This window comes from Patiria miniata, unplaced genomic scaffold (genome assembly GCF_015706575.1).
Source record: "Patiria miniata isolate m_02_andy unplaced genomic scaffold, ASM1570657v1 HiC_scaffold_1, whole genome shotgun sequence".
NCBI lineage: Eukaryota > Metazoa > Echinodermata > Asteroidea > Valvatida > Asterinidae > Patiria > Patiria miniata.
In genome coordinates, this window is record NW_024037047.1 from 5,564,520 (window position 1) to 5,584,030 (window position 19,511).

Genomic DNA, 19,511 nt, shown 5'->3' on the forward strand with positions numbered 1-19,511 from the left:
CATGTAATGAGCCTGTGTACGTGCACTACATACACCCCGCCGAGGTCAGACCACTGATCTCTATATAAAGACTGGATAGCGGATATGCATACAACATTCACACAGTAGACTTCGCACATTGACCAATTCGCCCCCGGTCTCACGAAGATGGCCGCGTATAATACGAACGTTCTACGCGTAAATACGCGCGCGTTGTATCAACAGTTGACGCGCATTTTGGTCACGTACACATATTATGATGTTCTAAAAGGGACACATTTCCGTAGTGATTATTATTTCAAAACGCCGAAAAAGTTATATTTGCGGCATTTTAGTAACCACGACGTTAGAAAAATTGTAGTTAACCTTGATCAGTGATGGTGGTCAAAATATAAGTCAAGTGAACCGCGACGTTACAAAAGAAATCATGCTGTCTATAAAAACGGCAACATGTCCTTTGTAGATCACCAGCCGGTCTCACCAATATGGCGTCAAATTCGTACATTGTGCGGCTCTGTATTAGCTATCCAGTCTTTATATAGAGATCAGTGGGTCAGACAGACAAAGGGAGAGCAGCTTCTTTGTTGTCCTCGAGTGTTCAGCTTTTGTTGAAAACGGTCATTGATCGATCGTGCATTTGTGTGCTTGGTCAATAGGAGAGTGTTATATTACAGGACAAAGGGAACACAATGCCTTGTCCTCGGGAGTAAAAGTATGCCCTTGAAACCAATATAGGCTGGCTGTCCAGTACACGCAGCTCTATTACCAGTGATCACAAAGGGCCCTTTTTCTAGCTGTATCCGAGTCCATAGTGTCTAAAAATGCATCATATACAGTCTAACACCTTTATAACAATGTCCTTGGGACTTTGAGAATTACCTCGTATAACAGGTACCTTGTATTAACAGTGATGGAAAACAAAGAAAAACAAATACTTGGGATCTAAAATTGTTCTTGTTATAAGCAGTATCTTGTATTAACAGTGCTCTTCTGATCAGTGTTTGACTGTTACAATCTGTGTCCAACATCAATTTGTTTTCCTTTTTTTTCCCAAACATAATTATATACTTTACAAACTGTACATAACTGACGTGCTTATAGTTTTTCCATTTCAAAAAGGTGTGCAGCTGTGATTAAGCACAACGTGCAAGTATAAGAATAGCATATGAAGTCAAAAAACATTGCGTACAGGTAGAGCAAGGAATGCACAAAAAAATGGCAGGACACTGATTTGTTTTCTTCTAAAACAATTGAGGGCGCTGTACCATTTAGGTGTGTAAACTGACATGAATCAGTAACCTTTGAAAGGTTACTGATGTACCTTTAAATATTGCTACACCTCAAAAATTAGACTATAGTTTACCTTCCTTATTTTTTAGTCTTTTTATTAAAACTACATGTACTTCAATAAATATGATACCCACAAAATGCCGTCATCGCAGCACCGTCATTGTATTCCTTCACAAATGTGGCCTATTCGTTACTTCATGGTGTAAACATGCTCTTTTTTTCAGATTTTAGATATTCTAAGAATTTCCTGACTGTTATTTTTCTGCCCCCAATTTTTTTTTAATTGAAAACTTTTTTTATAAAGCAAAAGAAATAATACAATGTCACAAAAGGTACAGACATTTCTTGCTTTTAAGAAAAAACGTCAGAAACTTTAATTCTGTATAATTTCAATAAGTCAGGGTGTAGTAGTGTCGGGAGATCAGTGTGTCAAATATAGCATTGTGCTGACCAAACAAATAATGGGTTTACAGTAAACTTCAGCAATGCATGCTGGGAAGGGATATCATGACCTTTGACCTGCATTCTTGGCTTGCCAGGAGTTGAACTTGGTGTAGGCGGTGGTCAGCAGTTCCTCCATGTGTATGGTCATCTGGAAATTAATTTTACAAAAAGATAAACAGTTGAAAAAAAAGTAAAAGTTTTGGACTGGTATAGACTATAGAGGGCGCTTTGCAGCTTAGCAACATGAGCGAGTGATGATATTTGAAGGTTTGCATGGTGGAAAGATACTAAGACAAGATAAGTTTGCGGTAGCACCATGTTAATAAATCTCTATTTTGTGAGTATGAGCGAGTGAAAAAAAACGATGTTCACTGGTCGATCAACATACGCTTTTCACCCATTTACATTTGGAATCAATGTGCGCACACCGGGGAAGGCAAAATTTTAAGTTTCTACAGCTATTATAATTATTGTAATCCTATAGGTGTGCCTCAGCAGGTGAAACATCTATTCATTTGTGCACCTGTTTTCACCGGTGCCAGTGTTGCTATTCAGCACTCCAGACTCCAGAGCCATTGAGTTTCAAGAAAATTGGTTTGGGAGCTAGATAAGCCAATGTAAAATAATTCCCCGATGTCCGCGCTCAGCCATTGTGTTTACAATTTGGTTTAAAGGGAAAATACAACATTTGCAAACATCAAAAAATAAAACTACCAAATCATTTTGAAATACCTTGCTGGACTTTAGTGAATGACAGTGTAAAGCATCCTGTAAAATCATGGCACCTGGTATACTGTCATTTTCAAGAAAAGTGGTGTTTTTGTATCAATTTCCAACGCTGATCGGCCGATCAGTGTTGGAAAAAACTGGCTTTTTTTTCAAATACTGGCCCCAGTTGACCATCGCACTTGTTTGCAATCGATTACACACCTATGAACCGGTACGAGCCAGCTAGACTGGTTCCCTGACCTTACAATTCCCCAATATATGTAAACTGCTCTGTTTCTTCTTAAATGGAGTCAGGGAACCAGACTACAGGAAAATGATTGTTTTTCTTGGTTTTTATAGCATTTTCGAACCCAAAACCTCAAAAAAGTCAGTGTAACTATATTTGCTATATATTTCCAACCCCCCAATTCCATCCATTTCTGAAAATTACAGCAAAAGCAAATGATGTATATTCCCTTTAATGGTAACCATTTACTGACCGGAAAAGTCAACTCTGAATGGGTAGAGTTTCCTGACAAATTTTGGTTAAACGACTAACTGACACAAAAACTGATGAATAACCAGTTTTTAAATTAACCATAAACAAAAACCGATAAATAACCAGTTTTTAAATTAACTGTAAACTCCCAGCTCTAACGTGGACTCACATTAGCACCTATGTGCTGCTTCGCGAGCGACTCGCGGAACGGCTGCAGTTTCTTGGCTTGGAATTGCTCCAGCGTTCCCTTCATGCGCATCAGTTTTTCCTCAACGGATTTGTTGGCGACGGGGAAGCAGGACCAAAAGTGGCGGAGGATTTCCGCGAGAGCTGCGTAGAGACGTTTCAGCTCCTCATGGACTTCTTTGTTATAGAGAGCTAAAATGAAGAAAAGTAAGCCCATTAGTCCCTGTACTGTAGTGCCCAAACCTGCCCTCAGCACACTTTGGTTTTATGGATCCATCAGTGATCAAAGGCCATAAATTCGTTAAAAGCCATTTTCCCTTGAAATAAACTAAATTTTCACATATTTTCTAACATATTAAGCCACATTAGGTGCCCGTGAAAACACCCTTAAAAAAGTCCTTTGTTTACCCATGGAGATTTAATGACCCAGTGTACCGTTATGTATAACCAATGATAATCCTCAGTGGCCAGGGTCATTATAAAAAAGTGAAAATACCCTTACAGAATTAGTCCTATATAAACCCCATGTAAATATCCGTGAAACATCTCTTGAAGATTCTTTTCAAGGAGAAGTGGACTTTTAAGGAAAATTTAAGGGATCAGATGTTCATATCAGATCCCGTTCCATTGTAAGCAGCTCATTCTCATTTACATAACCGCAAACCCGGAAGTTACAGTTTAATCAAGGCCTTGCTCCTTCGGAGCACAGGTTTTGACTCCCACAACGGGAAATGCGCATGCATGTACAGTACAGTGTACACATACAGTATAATGTGGTCCAATTTGATCGACTATGTGATTACCTATGTGTATGGCTAGCAATGCGCAAACACTGATACAGCACATGCACAGCCTTGCATTCAAGGCGAGTGCTTAAGTCAAATCAATGAAATATAGGTTCAGTTTGTATGAGAAAGATTGTGAATTTTAATTTGCAAGCTTTTGTTGAATTCTGAGCATACTATCTTTAAAATTATGTCTTGAAATGATGCTACGAATATATTTTAACAACCAATTGCCAACTGTTAAGACCAATTAAACAGCCAAACTATTACACACAGATGCAAATTGCAGACCAATGCATGAAAATGTATTACTTAAAATTCACTGTTTTTTTTAAGTACAAAGATACATCATTATGAAGCTGCAAGATAGCTAATGCGATAACATGTTACATGTACTCACTGTGCAGGGGCTGTGTGGTATTGCGGCCCATTAGGGCGCCCCCTGGTGTCAGTTCATTGGTGACTGATCGCGCAACACCACCTCGCAATACCTGTGAATCAACCAAAAAAAATCCTTACAGCATGAACTAGCACCAAAAACTCATGCAGCTGGTAAATATACCAAATATCCAAATGTTGGATCATCCACCTAATATACAAAAAGCTTTGTATTAAATAGAACATTGGAAAAAAGGCAGTTGTAACAACATGACCAAGAAAATTAATCTGTGATGTAGCCTTATTCATATAAGTTCAGCAGTTTTATTCTTTGTCAAGTGCTAGATTTTTGTGAACAGCCACTTTAAATACATATTTTGAGAGCTTCGGTGAGGAATATTGACCCTAATTCAAATCTTAAATAACTGTCAAATATCATATACAGGTAGTCTGCTTCCTCAAATAAATACATCAATACATGCATAATACTTTTTTATCTCAATGTCAATGTTCAAATTTTTTAATATTCAATCAAATCCAAAAATAAATAAATAAATAAATTGTAATGCTTATAAAGCGCTTTCCATCGTATCAACAATCTCAAAGCACTTTACAATTATTCCCCCGTTCTTCAGGCCACAAGACCACGCAGCAGCCGATATCAGTGCGCATTACGAACTCCACCCTTACAGGTACCCATTTATACTCCTGGGTTGAGAGAAGCAATAGTAGTTAAGTGTGTTGCCCAAGGACACAAACACCATGTTCCTGGCAGGGTTCAACTCTACGTACCATCGTTCATAAGTCAAACACCATAACCAATGGACCATGGCATTCTACAAGTAATCAAAATAATCAATTATTTGAAAATGCACAGCACTCTGTTTCATGCGTTGCCTGCAACACCTCATCTACCGCCCCCTCCTTGAAAAGTCAACCACTAGCTAATCAATACTTTTTATTGCGGCTCGGTGAAATTGGGCCCTGATTCGAATCCAAAACTTGCCATAATATTCGTCAAAAGTTTTTGTTGCAATCCATGGGCTTCGTGCGCCAACGAAAAAGGGCGCCTATTTACCTAGCAACGAAGTCCCATGGGCGGGACTTTTAGCCGGTTGACGCGCACCGTTCCTTCTGTGTGCTGAGCGTACACCAGGCGATTTGTACTATGTACACGCAGTGGTACAGCCGCGCGTTGCGGCAAAATTGCAGTCAGGCAAGATGGCGTCGGTCGGTCACCCCCAACTGTACTTTCTTTGCCGGTGAGGGGGTACTTGTGAACGGAGCGGATAACAAAAATCACTACTTTTTATCTCTACCTTGGTCAAACTGGTCTGTTGTGCGCTAAGCTGCTGTTCCAATCGCTCCACTGCACCGACCACCTCACTGGATGAGCTGTACTTGGATAAGTTGACTGGCGTGGGTCCGTGGTAATACCTGAAGAAAATATTGAAATTTGAGGAAATTTGCTTCATGACCACTTTGTGAAGGCCCAGTCAGTGGATGGGACAGACCGTACATACACATGTTTCCTTATGGGGCAGTAAACACAATTAACCCTTACTCTCTGAGGGTAGTTTACTGCATGTCAGTTGGTTATGCCAATGCCCTCCAGCTGCAGTTTATTGGCAGATAGTTTGTCTTAACAGTGAAGGCTCCAATTGGCAGGAGTTGGAGGCCCTGGAGGGTGCCTGATACTGACCAGCTGGGGGCACTCACTTTGTTATCAGAGGACTCTCATGGTTCTCTGTGGCATGTATTGGAGTGCCTGTCCAGTTACCCTTGAAATGACATGGCAGATATTGGAGGGCCATGCAAAAAACATAGGAGATTTTCTTGAGGCACATATTGGCATGCGTTGGAGGGTCTAGTAGGGTAAGGGTTAACCTATCGCCGTTTGCGAGTTAGCCACGCCCCTTAGACAACCCTATGGAATTTTGTGTGTTAAATTTTGTTTGTCTCAGATTATGCGCGTTCTGCGTCCATTTGTACATCATGTAATTGGACATTATTTCACAAGCTGCGTTGACGTGATTCTACCGCGATAAGTTAACGGAACAAGCTCAAAATGATCTCGGAAGCTGCGGGCCAATGAGTTTGTGATATGTGTACCTTCTGCCCAGTCTGTATGAGATAGATGGCGCTCTTACATGTTTCTGGCATTGAAATAAAGGATTTCCCATTTGTTGAACGTCACAATGCAAACTTGACGTCAATAATGCAAGTCTGTCTGCCCTTCCTTGAGGGCCATAAAACTGGCACAGGGCCTCAAGCAGGAGCTGGGTAAAGTGAGTTATAGTCCACAGGTGCGCATTCCAACGTTTGTTACTTACTAACTAACCTACGGAGTAACGGAGAGACATGAGTACTTGTACAGCTGCTATCCGCAGCTAAAGGAAGTCTTTAGAAATCTATCTGCCCCATAAGAGAAACGCTAGGGAGTTTGGGATTTCAACAGGAACAAAAGAAGGGAAACAAAGGTCTTCCCACAGGTATATGAATGTAAGGCTGGGTGTGTGTACGTGTTCTACATAACCACCGAGGACCGATACACAAAGGGAGAACACAGATCCTTTCAGTCCTCGGGCGTTGGGTCCTTTGTTGAAAACGGTCCTCTATCATACGGTTGTGTGCTTAGTCTATGGGAGAGTGTTATATTACAGGGACAAAGGGAAACACAAAGCATTGTCCTCGAGAGTATAGTAAAACACGACTGTGTGCACATACAGGCTCATGCGTATGGCGCTACTAGCGTACTTAAAGTATACATGACTTATTTTATTCTGAATGTACACAGAGCTATAATAGCATCTATGCGTGAGCATCAAGTGTGTTGGGAACGTGTTGATTGTTCCTCCCAGTGGTCTCCCCAACCTCTGAAATCGTTGAGGGGGGTACTTGTGCATAGTGTCCATAACGCAAATTATGTGTATGTAAGATTAACAGGCAGGACACTTTTGGACAGAACACAGACTAATGGGTTAATTCTATTCTTAACCCTTACCCTACTAAAATGCAACAGAAAGCAACAAAGGGAAAAAAAGTTGTTGCATACTTTGGCAGGCAACTCAAGTTCCCGTGATTATTGCATCTTGTTGCAGTTAACAGGGGAATTGCTCATAGTGCCAAGGCAATACAAGAGAATCCACTGTTGCATTTGGTTGCATTTAGCACGGTAACTAACTGCTTGGTGCAAAGGCTTGTATGCACTGGGTTCACTGCACAATGCAACAGAATCCACTGTTGCAATTTGTTGCATTTAGCAGGGGTTCTATTTCAACCAAGTTGCATTTTGTTGCATTTGGCAGGGTGCCTAGAGAAAACCTGTTGGAGGTTAGAGTTAATGTGCATAAACCCATATCATCTTCACGTTAGTGCCAGGCATACAGCGACAATATATTCGAGTCCCTCCCAACAATCTCTGTGACTGGACTACAACACAAGAATTGAACATTCCCTTCCTAAACATGAACAGGTTTGTTCCACATGCCTACCTGTCTGTTCTCTCCAGTCTTAAGGTCACGGGCGTCGTGCTCGTGGAGGGAGCCAAGTCTTCGATCTCGATGGCTTCCTTGAGACGCGTCCGTTTTGCCGGCCGCTCATCGCTCTGAGTCGCTTCTCGGTGGTTGTTGGACGGTGCGGTTGAAGAGGATGATGGGATACCAGGTGGAAGACCGTTAGAGGAAGGTCCGCTTGAAATAAGAAAAAAGAGAGACAATTTTAATGGATGTTGTATATAAAGGGATTTGGGGAAATTGATTGCTTAAAGGGATCATCTTGATTTGTTTTTTTTTGTACGATCTATTGTAGCTGATTTTTCATCAAATCATCACAAGTTAATCACAAAGTAACACAAGTCATCACAAGTTAATTTCAAGTCTTCACATGTCATCACAAGTTAATCACAAGTCAATCAAGTCAATCAAGTGTCAATCGTAAGACATCGCAAGTGAATCACAAGTCATCACGGCTCAATCACATGCCATCACAAGTCAATCAAGTGTCAATCATACATACATTAAAGGGATCAACTTGATTGGTTTTTTTTGTTCGATCTATTGTAGCAGATTTTTTTATCAAATCATCACAAGTTAATCACAAAGTAACACAAGTCATCACAAGTTCATCACAAGTCAATCAAGTCAATCAAGTGTCAATCATAAGTCATTGCTAGTGAATCACAAGTCATCACAGGTCAATTACATGCCATCACAAGTCAATCAAGTCAATCATGTGTCAATCGTAAGACATCGCAAGTGAATCACAAGTCATCACAGCTCAATCACATACCATCACAAGTCAATCAAGTCAATCAAGTGTCAATCGTAAGACATCGCAAGTTAATCACAAGTCATCACAGCTCAATCACATGCCATCACAAGTCAATCAAGTGTCAATCATACATTGTAAGTCATGGCAAGTGCATCACAAGTCATCATAGGTCAATCACATGCCATCACAAGGTTTCACAAGTCATACGTCTTCATAAGTCAATCGATAGTAATCCAGTCTCAAGTCAAGTGACAAGATTATCAAAGGTGTTTCTCCAATTGTGAGAAACGCAAAGGGAATTCTCATTATGCTCCCCGAATTACATGTATTCTGACTTGTGATTTGACTTATGATTCGACATACATGTATGGATTGATTTTTGATCTGACGAGATTTACTTGGGAATTGACTTGTAATTTGATTTGTGATTGACTGAATAGCAGTCCATATTTCATAACAGTAGATAATGACTGAAAACTGTCAAAGAAACTGAGGTTTATTATATACAGTCGAACCCTGATAAGAAGGGCACTGTTAATACAACATCCTGCTCATAACAAGAAAACTGTTAGGCCCCAAGTCTTTGTTTTCCTTTGTTTTCCATTACTGATAATACAAGGTACCTGTTATAACAAGGTAATTTGTAAAGTCCCAAGGACGTTGTTATCAAGGTGTTTGACTGTAGTCTGGAAAACATTATCAACATTAAATACACCAGCTTGATACTTCTTTGTCTTCCAAATACCAGACCAAGATGGCCGATTTTATCTAAAGAACTCACCCTTCTTGTTGTGAGATACTCAAGACTCTGGCGTTGTGATGGTTGAATCTTTTGATGATTGACGCATTGACAAGGTGGTTGTTGGACTGCGATCTGGGACCATCTTTTTTTGAACCGTATCCCTGGAATTGTATATAAAAGATTCACTTTTTATGGGCAATAAGCCAAGGAATTTGGATAAATATCATCAGAAATAAGTTTTCATGAAGCTGCTAAACAGATATTAACCCTTACCTACCCAGCTCCATCAAAATCTATCTAACCCTCCTCCATTTTGGTAGGCAAGCCATGAGTACCAAATCCATCAAAATCCACCTGTAGTAGTGGTGGTCTTGTGGTGGATATCAGTGGATTTGGTACTAAAGCATTTTGTGAAGCAGGGTCAGTGATGGATTTTGGCGGACTTGGTCCAATACTCACTAAAAGACACTAGGGAGTTAGGGTTAATGAGCACATTGATGAACTATAAGCTCTGGACTATGGTGTCCAAATGAGATGGGATAGAGACTATTGTGGAGAGTATTTACTACACCTTCAGACTCTATACATAAGTTTTGCAAAAAGAGTGTGTTAGTATATTTAATATCAATGGATTAACAGCTACATTTTTATTTTGGAGACACCCTGTAGATCACCTGACATTGTGGCTAGCACCCTGTTTTTGCTGCCAGTGAATAGTTTTTGGTGTTAGCAATTTCTGTGTGTGTGTGGTTGTGTTTTAGTATTTGTGTAATTTTACTCTTTATGCCAAATTTCTAGCCATTTTGTGCATCTGTTTATTTGCTAGGGCTGTTTGTCAGTTTGCGGTAAGTAAATTTCTGTGCTTTTTGTGTGTGTTTTACAATTTGTGAAATTTTCTCTATTTATTTCTTGCCATTCTGTGAGTCTGTTTGTTTGCTAGGGCTATCTGTCTGTTTGCGGTTAGCAAACTTCTGTGCTTTTTGTATAGTGTGTTTTAATATTTGTGTAATTTTACTCTATGCAAAATTTCTTGCCATTTTGTGAATCAGTTTGTTTGCTTGTTTGGCTGTCTGTCTGTCACCGTGTGGGTCTGTTTGTCTGTTTAATTTTCGTGATTGTTTTTCGTGAGAGGTTTTGTAGATTTGATGTGTTTGTCTGTTTTGCCGGTGTTTATTTTGTTTTTGTCAAGTAGCACTAGAAGATCAACTAGACAGTAGTTTAGTTTGCTTTTTTTGTTTTCCTGCAAGGGTGCTTTTTGTGCAATTTGTGTGTGATTCTGCTTTTTTAATTATTATTGTAGTTTTAATGTATATGTAATTTTTGTGATTTTCTATGTCTTTTTTCTTGCAAAATAACTAAATGACAAATGAAATAAAATAAAATGCTTAGCAGCCTTGTAAAATTGTGCCCAGCTAGCTTTTGCATTGTATGGAAACATTAAGATGCTTACTTTTTTCTATAACAATAAAAATAATAATAATACTTATATAGTCTTATATAGCACACGTATCTACCAACAATTAGGTACTCAAGGCGCTGGTAATTATGTCTATCTTTTTAAAGACAGGTAAATGAAATTTATGAGAAATATGAGACCCATTATGAAGCACCTTTTTATATTGACTTGGTCAACTCACCTCGCCCAAAGTGTTGTCTGACATGGCTTCCATGTTCAACAGAGGATCGCGATTGTTAGCTTCATTCTTCATTTCTGTATCAAGATTAAAAAAAAAAACAAGGAAACAAAACTAAGTATGGAAGTATTACGGTAACACCATGTGAAGTTTACTTCTTTTGAGTTGAGTCTCCGGATGACGAACCGAGCAAACTATTCGAAGCGTCGAGTTAAAACAACTGGTTCTTCTCAGAACCACACAACTCAAAAGAGATAAACTTCACATGTGGTGTTACCATAGACCTTTCGTACTTAGTTCATGTCCACCATGCAAACCTACAAGTTTCAGGAAAAAAAAAAATGTTAGGCACAGTTTTATAGAGTGTTGTTTAGAAGTCATTTATATACGGTTGTTTATTAGGGGTGAGAAGCCGTCTTCAAAGCTGAGAGGATACAACCTCTAACGGAAAGCGTGGGTCTGCCTCAACTGCCCTAGCACCGTCTGGGGCAAGACGCGCTGCTTTCTGCACAAAATCGGAGCTGCAGACTCGGATAAAAGCTTGTGTCGCAGCCTGCAAATTGTTCACCACATTGCAGCTGACTGCCCGGTATTCAGCCCTCTGAATGGCATACAGGGACGTGTGGACCTCAACGATGCCACCCTCAACAGGTTGCTGACAGTGGACTTACTATTGTAAGGCCCCCCCCCCCCCCAAAAAGTCGGTCTCTGGTCAGCGCGCGCGTCGATTTTAACAATGCGCGGCAATTTTTTTTTTTCCAAAATGTTCCGCGGTAGCTCCAACAGCGCCCTCTATTGTCGCACCTCCTCAATTTTTTTTACCAAAGAGCACCAAGGAATGGAAAATTGCACCAAGGCAAATGATTGAGGGCACTAAGGCAAATTATGCAGGACACCAATGTAAATGAGGACACCAAAAAAAGCAAAATAATACCCAACCTTGTCTGTACAATCCAAGCTTGAAAAAAAAAAAAAAGCCCCCCCCCCCAAAAAAAAGCCGCGTCGCATCAATTCCGGAACTTTGGTCTGACCAGAGACCGAGTATTTTTTTTTTTTGGCCTAATGATCACAATCTTGATTCATATGAAAGCCGAAGATACATGGGTACTTCTCACTGCTGCAACATAGCCCTAACAGTCCTGAATCCTCCAAATTCAATATGATTTTGCACACCCCCTAGGGAGTTAGGGTACTATACCCTGCCTAATTAGGACTTGAAGCTTTGCATGGCGAAAGACATACAAAAGGGCAATTCCACGGTTACTCACGTTACATTTTCGTAACGTGAGTAACCGATTTTGTGCGTCTTGTTTATCATACATAACACATTTTTCTGGATGTCATCTTTGGTGCTTAGGTAGGTCTAGGTCCACTCTATCTACCATGGGGATAACAGTTACTAAACCTTTCCAGTGAGGTAATTACAGCCTAAGGAAACTCAAAAGTACATCAAAAATGTAACGTGAGTAACCGTGGAATTGTCCAAAAGACAAAATTGCGGGTAACACCATGTGGAAAAAAATCTCTTCTTGGAAGAAGTGTGGTTCTGAAAAGAATCGGTTGGTCGAGTGTAGAACTCTGCCTTGCCTATTTATTACTCATTGTAGTGCCTGCATGAAACTGCCAAGCATTCTATGGTTTTATTGATTCTTCAGTGAATAAACACGATGCAACACAATGCAGTACAGGTGCTAATAGGTCTCATTCAAATGACATCATTTTCTACAGACCATCCACGTGCATCAGCATTTTGAGCGTCAACTTGTATAACGCGCATCGGCTGCGTCGTATTTCGAACACATTTTGAGCAACAAGCGCGCGTGTTTGGAACATTTTCAACACTGCGCAATGCGTGCTTGGTTGCGTAAAATACGCAGTTGCAGTTCTCCTACAGAGTTGGCTGTCATTGAGCGAGCCCTATTGGTTAAGTGCTGTTAGCATCACAATGCTATTTTCTGTGTGAATTCGAATGATACACAATGCAGTGCGCCACCAAGAGTTTGCCATGGAGAGTCAACTTTTCAAGTTAACGGTCGACAAAACATGGCCCATTTGAATGAGTGTCAGTAAACACTTGAGCTAATTTGTTATAGATTGAGGCATAGCGTTCTGCCGCCTCACCAAAAATCACCATAGTGACACGAAGAAAAGAAAAGGGCAAACATATACTCGAATCATATTCTTACGAAACTACTGACCGGAAAAGACGAACATTTTCAAATGTCCCGCGGTGCAAATTTGTCGACCATCTCCCACAATGCACTGGGAAAAATGAACTCTCTGCGACAAACTATTGGTGGCGCTCTATATTGTGAATCGCCTGAATTGCATGTTGTTCAAAATGGTGACGTTCCAAACTGAACATTTCAAGAGTTTCAAGCTTTCTGACCTTTTTCGTCATCCTTGGCACATTCGGTGAAGATGTCTTTATTGTTGAGGTGGATCCTGTCCCGGTGGAAGTACTGCGACTGAAAGAATCGCGTCCAGAACTCCTTCTCCGTCATGTTCTGCGGAACGTTCTCAGCGTGCTTCTTCCTTACTGGAAAAAAATGAACGCAGAAAAAAAGCCTACATTTTGAAAAAGAATGGACCGCTCAGGTTTGGGCTACATGTACAGGCATGCAACTGGGAAGTCACAAAAAAAGAGGAAATTCTAATCTTTCCCAGACTTTGTACAGTGTTTTTCTATTTTCAATGGCACACATGGAAAAATGAAAAAAGAGGAAATCAGCTGATCCGAGGAAAAGTTGCATGCCTGCATGTATAAGGGCCCATGGGCAATTCCGTAAATTTGGACGTACATGTCAGACACTTTAAGGTAGCTGTTGTAAAAGTGAATGTGATACATCGCTAATTAATATGACGTCTAATAAGTAGAAACAATTACACACCAAACTAAGGCACTACCCCCTTAATGACCTTGTACATGAACATCATGTGGTCGGACGTACGTTGGATTTTACGGAATTGCCCCCTCCCCCTCCCCCTCCCCGCCCCTCTCAATTCATATCTGGAACCAGCCAGTTCCGGACAAGTTGCGGACATTGTATCGGTATATAAGTTGCAGGATTCTAAAGAACTTCCGAATACTCTTTCCATAATGAAGTTATCAGTATTGGTGAGCCAAGAAGTTGCTAATGAAAATGTCCATGGAACATGTCCACAACAAATGCAGAGCTTCATCTGTACAAAATGAATGATTTTACCCGCAACTTGTCGGAACTCATCCCGGATATGACTTGAGACGGGCCCTAAGTCTTGTTGGTTTGTGTGCATTTCACAAAGTACTTGTGACCATGTTTGACCAAGATGCCATGTTCACCTGACCAAAAGTCTGGATCTAATTGGTCAATACGTAATGTTTGATAAACAGCCAGGAAGGGTCAGTGAAAGATTATTGTCCCAATGTTGGATTATCTGAACAAAAGCTGACACAATGCTGTTGCCATTTAAGGCGGCATCCGTGAAAATGCAGTGATAGTGTGCTTCTGCTTGGATTGATCTAAAAAGTATGAGAAGCAGCAAATCTGGTAGAGTGAATATAGTTTCAAAATCGAAATATAAAATGAATAACCAGGGTTCCTGCATCTTTAGGACAAAAACATTTCTTGACTCTTCCACCACTTTTCCATGACCAAATTATGAAAATCCATGACCTAGTTCATCAAAATGCTGATCAAACTGTAACAATTGCAAAACAATTGAAATTAAAATGCTTGTATCAGCAAAATTTTGTCACATTAGGTCGGGTATAAAATCAGTTTTCCAATGCTAAATTTTGAATACAAAGTTTAAAATTTAAAACAAAATAGGTCCTCCAGGCATGCAACTTGGAAGAAACAAAAAACGAGGAAACTCCAATCTTTACAAGACTTTGTACAGTGTTTTTCAATTTTTAATGGCATGAGTGTGACGTGAAAAAGGAGGAAATCAGCTGATCCGAGGAAAAGTTGCTTGCCTGGTCCTCACAAAATTCTATGACTTTTCCATGTCTTCTGTCATTTTTACAAATTTCTGTGACTTTTACAGACCTGGACATAGAAAATAAAATTTCACGACTTCCAAGTCCAAACCACGGGAAGCCTGAATAACTTATCTACCTGTTGGGTATATTCTGAAGATGGCTTCGATGATGTCCGCCGTCAGGTTGTACTTCACTCCATTACACCCGTCTGTCTGAGGTTTGATGTCTGACAGGAAGGCCGCTGACACGCCAACATCCTGCTTGGCCTTGGAGTTGCTGATGCTGGGTTCTTTGGGAACAACCTGAAAAACAGAAGATCCAAGGAAGGAGTATAGGCCACAGGAGATGTTACATAGGGATGATGCTTGTGGGGTTTTTTGCTCCAGGGCCAAAAAAAAATGGATATGATCGCACTGCACCATACTTCTATAGCCCCGGTTCGATTCCTACCTGGGTCCATTTCTGGATTGGGTTTTCAGTCCCTTCTTGATTCCATGGTTTTATATTAACCCTAACTCCCTAGCGGTTTTACGGTTAACTCTCTAGCATCTTTTACTAGGAACTCGACCAAGTCCATCAAAATTCATCAATCACTGTGCGTCCAATACAAAACTGTACATGACATAATGGAATCCACCTCTGACGCACTGGTTGACATTCATGGACTTGCTACACATGGCTGTTATCAAAATAGCAGTACAGGAAGCAATAGGCAAAGTCAATCGGATACCCCTCGCACTGCTTCAGGCCATTAGGCCCAAGTCCATCATACTCCATCAATATTAAGTCACGCCAGGCCTTCTGGATCAAGTCCCCCAAAATCCACCAAAATGGGGGGATGGATTTTGATGGAGTTGGGGTGGTTTGGGTTAATAATAATAATAATATCGGTGCTTATATAGCGCAGTTCCAACTTAATGATCAATGCACTTTACGAAATAATTACAAAAGTAACAAACACAAACAATTACACTGCAAGCAAAAACTAGCGAGGAAAAGCAAAAACAAAAAACATACGAGATCAAGCAAACAGGTTTGTTTGGAGGAGACTTTTGAAAGTTTGTGGGCTAGGAGCCAGTCAGATGGTTGATGGGATGTCATTCCACAAGCTAGGGGGCACAGATAGAGAATGACCTCTCCGCAACCACCCCTTGACCTCTAGGCACCTCGAGCCGTAGATTGTCTGTGGCTGAGCGTTATCCATGTCGTGAAGACTTGTACGATGTAATGCTACCAGAGAGGTATATGGGAGTGAAACCATGGATTGATTTGTATACATAAAGGAGGATACAGGAGGATTTTGAAAATAATGCGTTTTCCCAGAATATTCTTCTTGGGTTTACCTCTGGCTTCTAAAACAACATTTCTTCAGTGTCTTCTCCCTATTGACTCCGGGCACAAATAGTAGATGGCGCTTTGTGTCTGGGCACTGGTTTTGTGCACTTATGGCACGTTAGTATTTAACTAATTTTATTCTGAATGTGCACAAACACATGATATATTTGCGCGAGTATCAGGAATCACCGGTATTGCATTTGAATGTCCCTTCTAGTGGTCTTCCCTAACTCTCCCTTTGTAACCGTTGAGGGAGTACTTGTGCATGGAGTTCGTATACGTTTCTTCAGGGTTGCAAGCTACAGTGCATGGGACATCTTTGAGGAATCCATGTTTTTTTCACCAGAAATTAAAGTACTTTTAACACTCACTGTTGCCTTTCTGTTAGCCCAGAACTCGTCGGCGGTCATGACCTTACTGATGACCAGGTCCTTGTAGAGTTGGAAGAGTTCCGGATCCTCCTGCAGGATTCGGTTCTTCTCCTCCAACTCCTTGTTCACCATCAGCCTGAAGCGGGGCAGCAGCTGCTGAAGGAGCTCCTTAGCGGTGGCCCGGTCCCGCATCTGAGCGGCATGGCCTTCTCGGCTGGCGAAGTGGAACTTGGAGTTGCGGCCGTCGTGAAGGACCACCTGGAGCTGGACTTTGATGCTGGTGTCCTGGCTGATCTTTTGCTCTGCAAAACCGATCGAAAACGAAAGACATCAATCGAAGTTCCCTTGCCCACAACAGGGAAGTACTACTCAAGACCTTTTTCTTTTGTGGCCTTACACAAGAGATCGTATACTGAAACATCAGACATGTCAGATTTGTGTTTAAAAAGTCAAAAGTGAATTTGCAAAGACTCGAAATGGTTTGACTTTCATTATTTGATCCAGTTTGGGTCTTGAGGAGGTCTTGGTTAGATTGCGGCTCTGGAACTCCCATTTTACATGTACATGCACCTTGCAATGAATGTTGAAACAAATGTCAAGTGTCAGTTACAAGTGATAAATATCACATGCAGTGAAGCATTTTCGGCAAATATATGTACATTGGTTTGTTAGCTTAATTTAGCAAATATTTTCTGTGCTGAGCAAAATTATTTTGATTAGCAGCTCAGTAGCAACTAACTGTGGCTACTTTCACAAAATGAGTTACAAATATCAAGTACTGGGTGGCATGGGTGGCTCGTGCGTAAAGCACTCGCCTCTCACCACTATGGCCCTGGTTTGAATCCCGTCCACAGACCACACATGCCATGCATGTACGTCAGTAGAGTTGTGCGTTGATTCTCTCCAGTGCCACGAGGGTTTCGTTTCTCTCTGGGCCCTCCAGTTTTCCTCCCTCCGGAAAAATAACACACTTTCGATCACTGGCTGTGCTCCGTGATCATATACATGTATGGGTCGATGTGGCTGGCTGCCATAGGTGCCTTTACATGCCAGCAGCTCGACCACGTTGTAGCCGCGTCCTTCGCAATTTAGCTTCTCAGCTGCCAGTAAGGATGATTAGCCTCCCAAATTATTATTATCATTATTATTATTAAATATCATTGAATGGAACAGTAAAAACAAAAACCTTTTTCAGTTCGTGTATCATTCTAACTAGTAATCTTACGTTTGATGTCCCTGTAATGCTGACTGACAGTGAAGTGATCTTTATTATCATCCTGCCAGGCCAGACGTTCAGTCATGAAATACAAAGAGCCGTCACTCTTGTGCAGACGAACCTGGTTGATAATTAACAGCACTTCCTCCGAGGATGTCGCCATTTTCCCTGCCATTTGAGAGAATAAAATATGACTGTTAGTGTTACCGATTATTTTCAAAAATTCAAATTCAAAGGCACCATTTATTTTCGTACTTTCCACAAATAAGTCAAACTAAGTTTCAAATAAAAAGATGGTACATTTTCGCCACAAACACATAGAAAGACAACATATATTGCAACTGTTAGATAAAAAAGGGAGAAGGGTGGGCCGAGAACTGAAAAGGAATTGGGCTGGTACAAAAAAAATGGTTTATTTTATTATTTTTTGGCTTTATTATTTAATATTTAGGAAAGAATTCCATACACGGCCTCCACTCAGACCTCCTACACAAAGTCTATGGGCCATGACAGAAAAAGTTTAAAGTATTATCACAAAAATATCAAAGAATTTTTGCACTCCTAAAATAGTGTGTCTTCATCAGATGTACAACTTTAGGTACTCTTCAGGTCATATTAAGGAATATTAGTGGAGGCTACTCCTAGAAGTAGAACTATGGTACGTGGAGCCTCATAGTTCTAGGAGTAAGTGGAGGCCACGTATGGAACTCTTTCCAATATCAAAATTAAATGAAAGAATGCAGAATTGTTGTATTGGCCGCAAGGATCGCTTTACCTCACGTCGGGGTGTGTCTCGATCGTGCACAATAACATGACAGGACAGAACGGAAACGTCTTCACTGAATGATTTATTACACAACACATTACAATATTCAGACGCCACTTCGTGTGTCATACTCATGTTGTGTACAAAATCACCATAGATGGAATAGGACTTTGTCTATGTCTTTAATACTACATGTACTAACTCAGGAGTCGAGTGATTTTCAAAGTATTTTCTAACATAACAAAAATTGGAAATGTTTCTCAGTCCCAGATTCATGTCTTGTCAACATTTTTGCGATGACTGACCTTCACTGAGATAATATATATCATGAAAAAAGTGGCATCAGGATGCAACATTCTTTTCAAATTAAATTTGCCCTAGCTAGGGCTAGGGGGTAGGGGCTAGGCCTACACTACACAAAAACAAATTCTCTGAAATATTTGTAGCCGGGCATAGGCCCTATACATGCTATAATGCTATATTGTTTAGCATGTTACTGTTAGTACTTTTTCAATGTTGTAATCAATAGTATGTTTTTCACCAAGTTCCCCTTACTAAAATTTGAAGAAATGGCCTCCCCCCCTCCCAACCAACCCAGGCCCGCCCACCCCCGGCCATGCCGGTGCGTGATGACCACACTGCCACTGCACTGCGTGCAAGTGTAATGTCAGTCATGAACGTGGCACTGCCACTGCACTAGCGGCAGACGTGAAAGAGTTGCAAAGCGCCTATAACATTTTAAACACGGCACATACTCGTCCGATTCACTATGATTCAGATTTCGCCTTCCAGGAAACGGAAACGTGGGAATAATCATGTGAATAATGACGTATACTAGTGCAGTGTTCACGCAGGTGATACGAAACGTCGACGACATGTCTAAATTGTAGCGCCCTCCTTCGGCCGGCTGGAGTTCACGCAGACTACTATGGATCGCCCTCT

The 19,511-nt window shown here is 40.8% G+C and overlaps 1 protein-coding gene across 2 annotated transcripts; it reads right to left on the reverse strand.

The window, feature by feature from the left end:
• Positions 1-914: 914 nt before the first annotated feature.
• LOC119745107 (general transcription factor IIH subunit 1-like) lies at positions 915-19,472 on the reverse strand. 2 transcript variants are annotated; one of them, XM_038221365.1, is made up of 12 exons: positions 19,325-19,472; positions 17,813-17,971; positions 16,588-16,889; positions 15,018-15,183; positions 13,307-13,456; positions 10,921-10,994; positions 9,323-9,444; positions 7,764-7,961; positions 5,589-5,706; positions 4,292-4,382; positions 3,090-3,298; positions 915-1,861 (listed from the first exon to the last, which is right to left on the reverse strand). In XM_038221365.1, exons 2-12 carry the CDS (start codon positions 17,964-17,966, stop codon positions 1,775-1,777), a joined length of 1,671 nt encoding a protein of 556 aa, XP_038077293.1. In that variant the 5' UTR covers positions 17,967-17,971; positions 19,325-19,472; the 3' UTR covers positions 915-1,774. The 2 variants fall into 2 exon arrangements, with proteins under 2 accessions (XP_038077293.1, XP_038077359.1); XM_038221431.1 differs by lacking the exon at positions 19,325-19,472 and adding an exon at positions 19,125-19,198.
• Between the last annotated feature and the right edge of the window lie 39 nt (positions 19,473-19,511).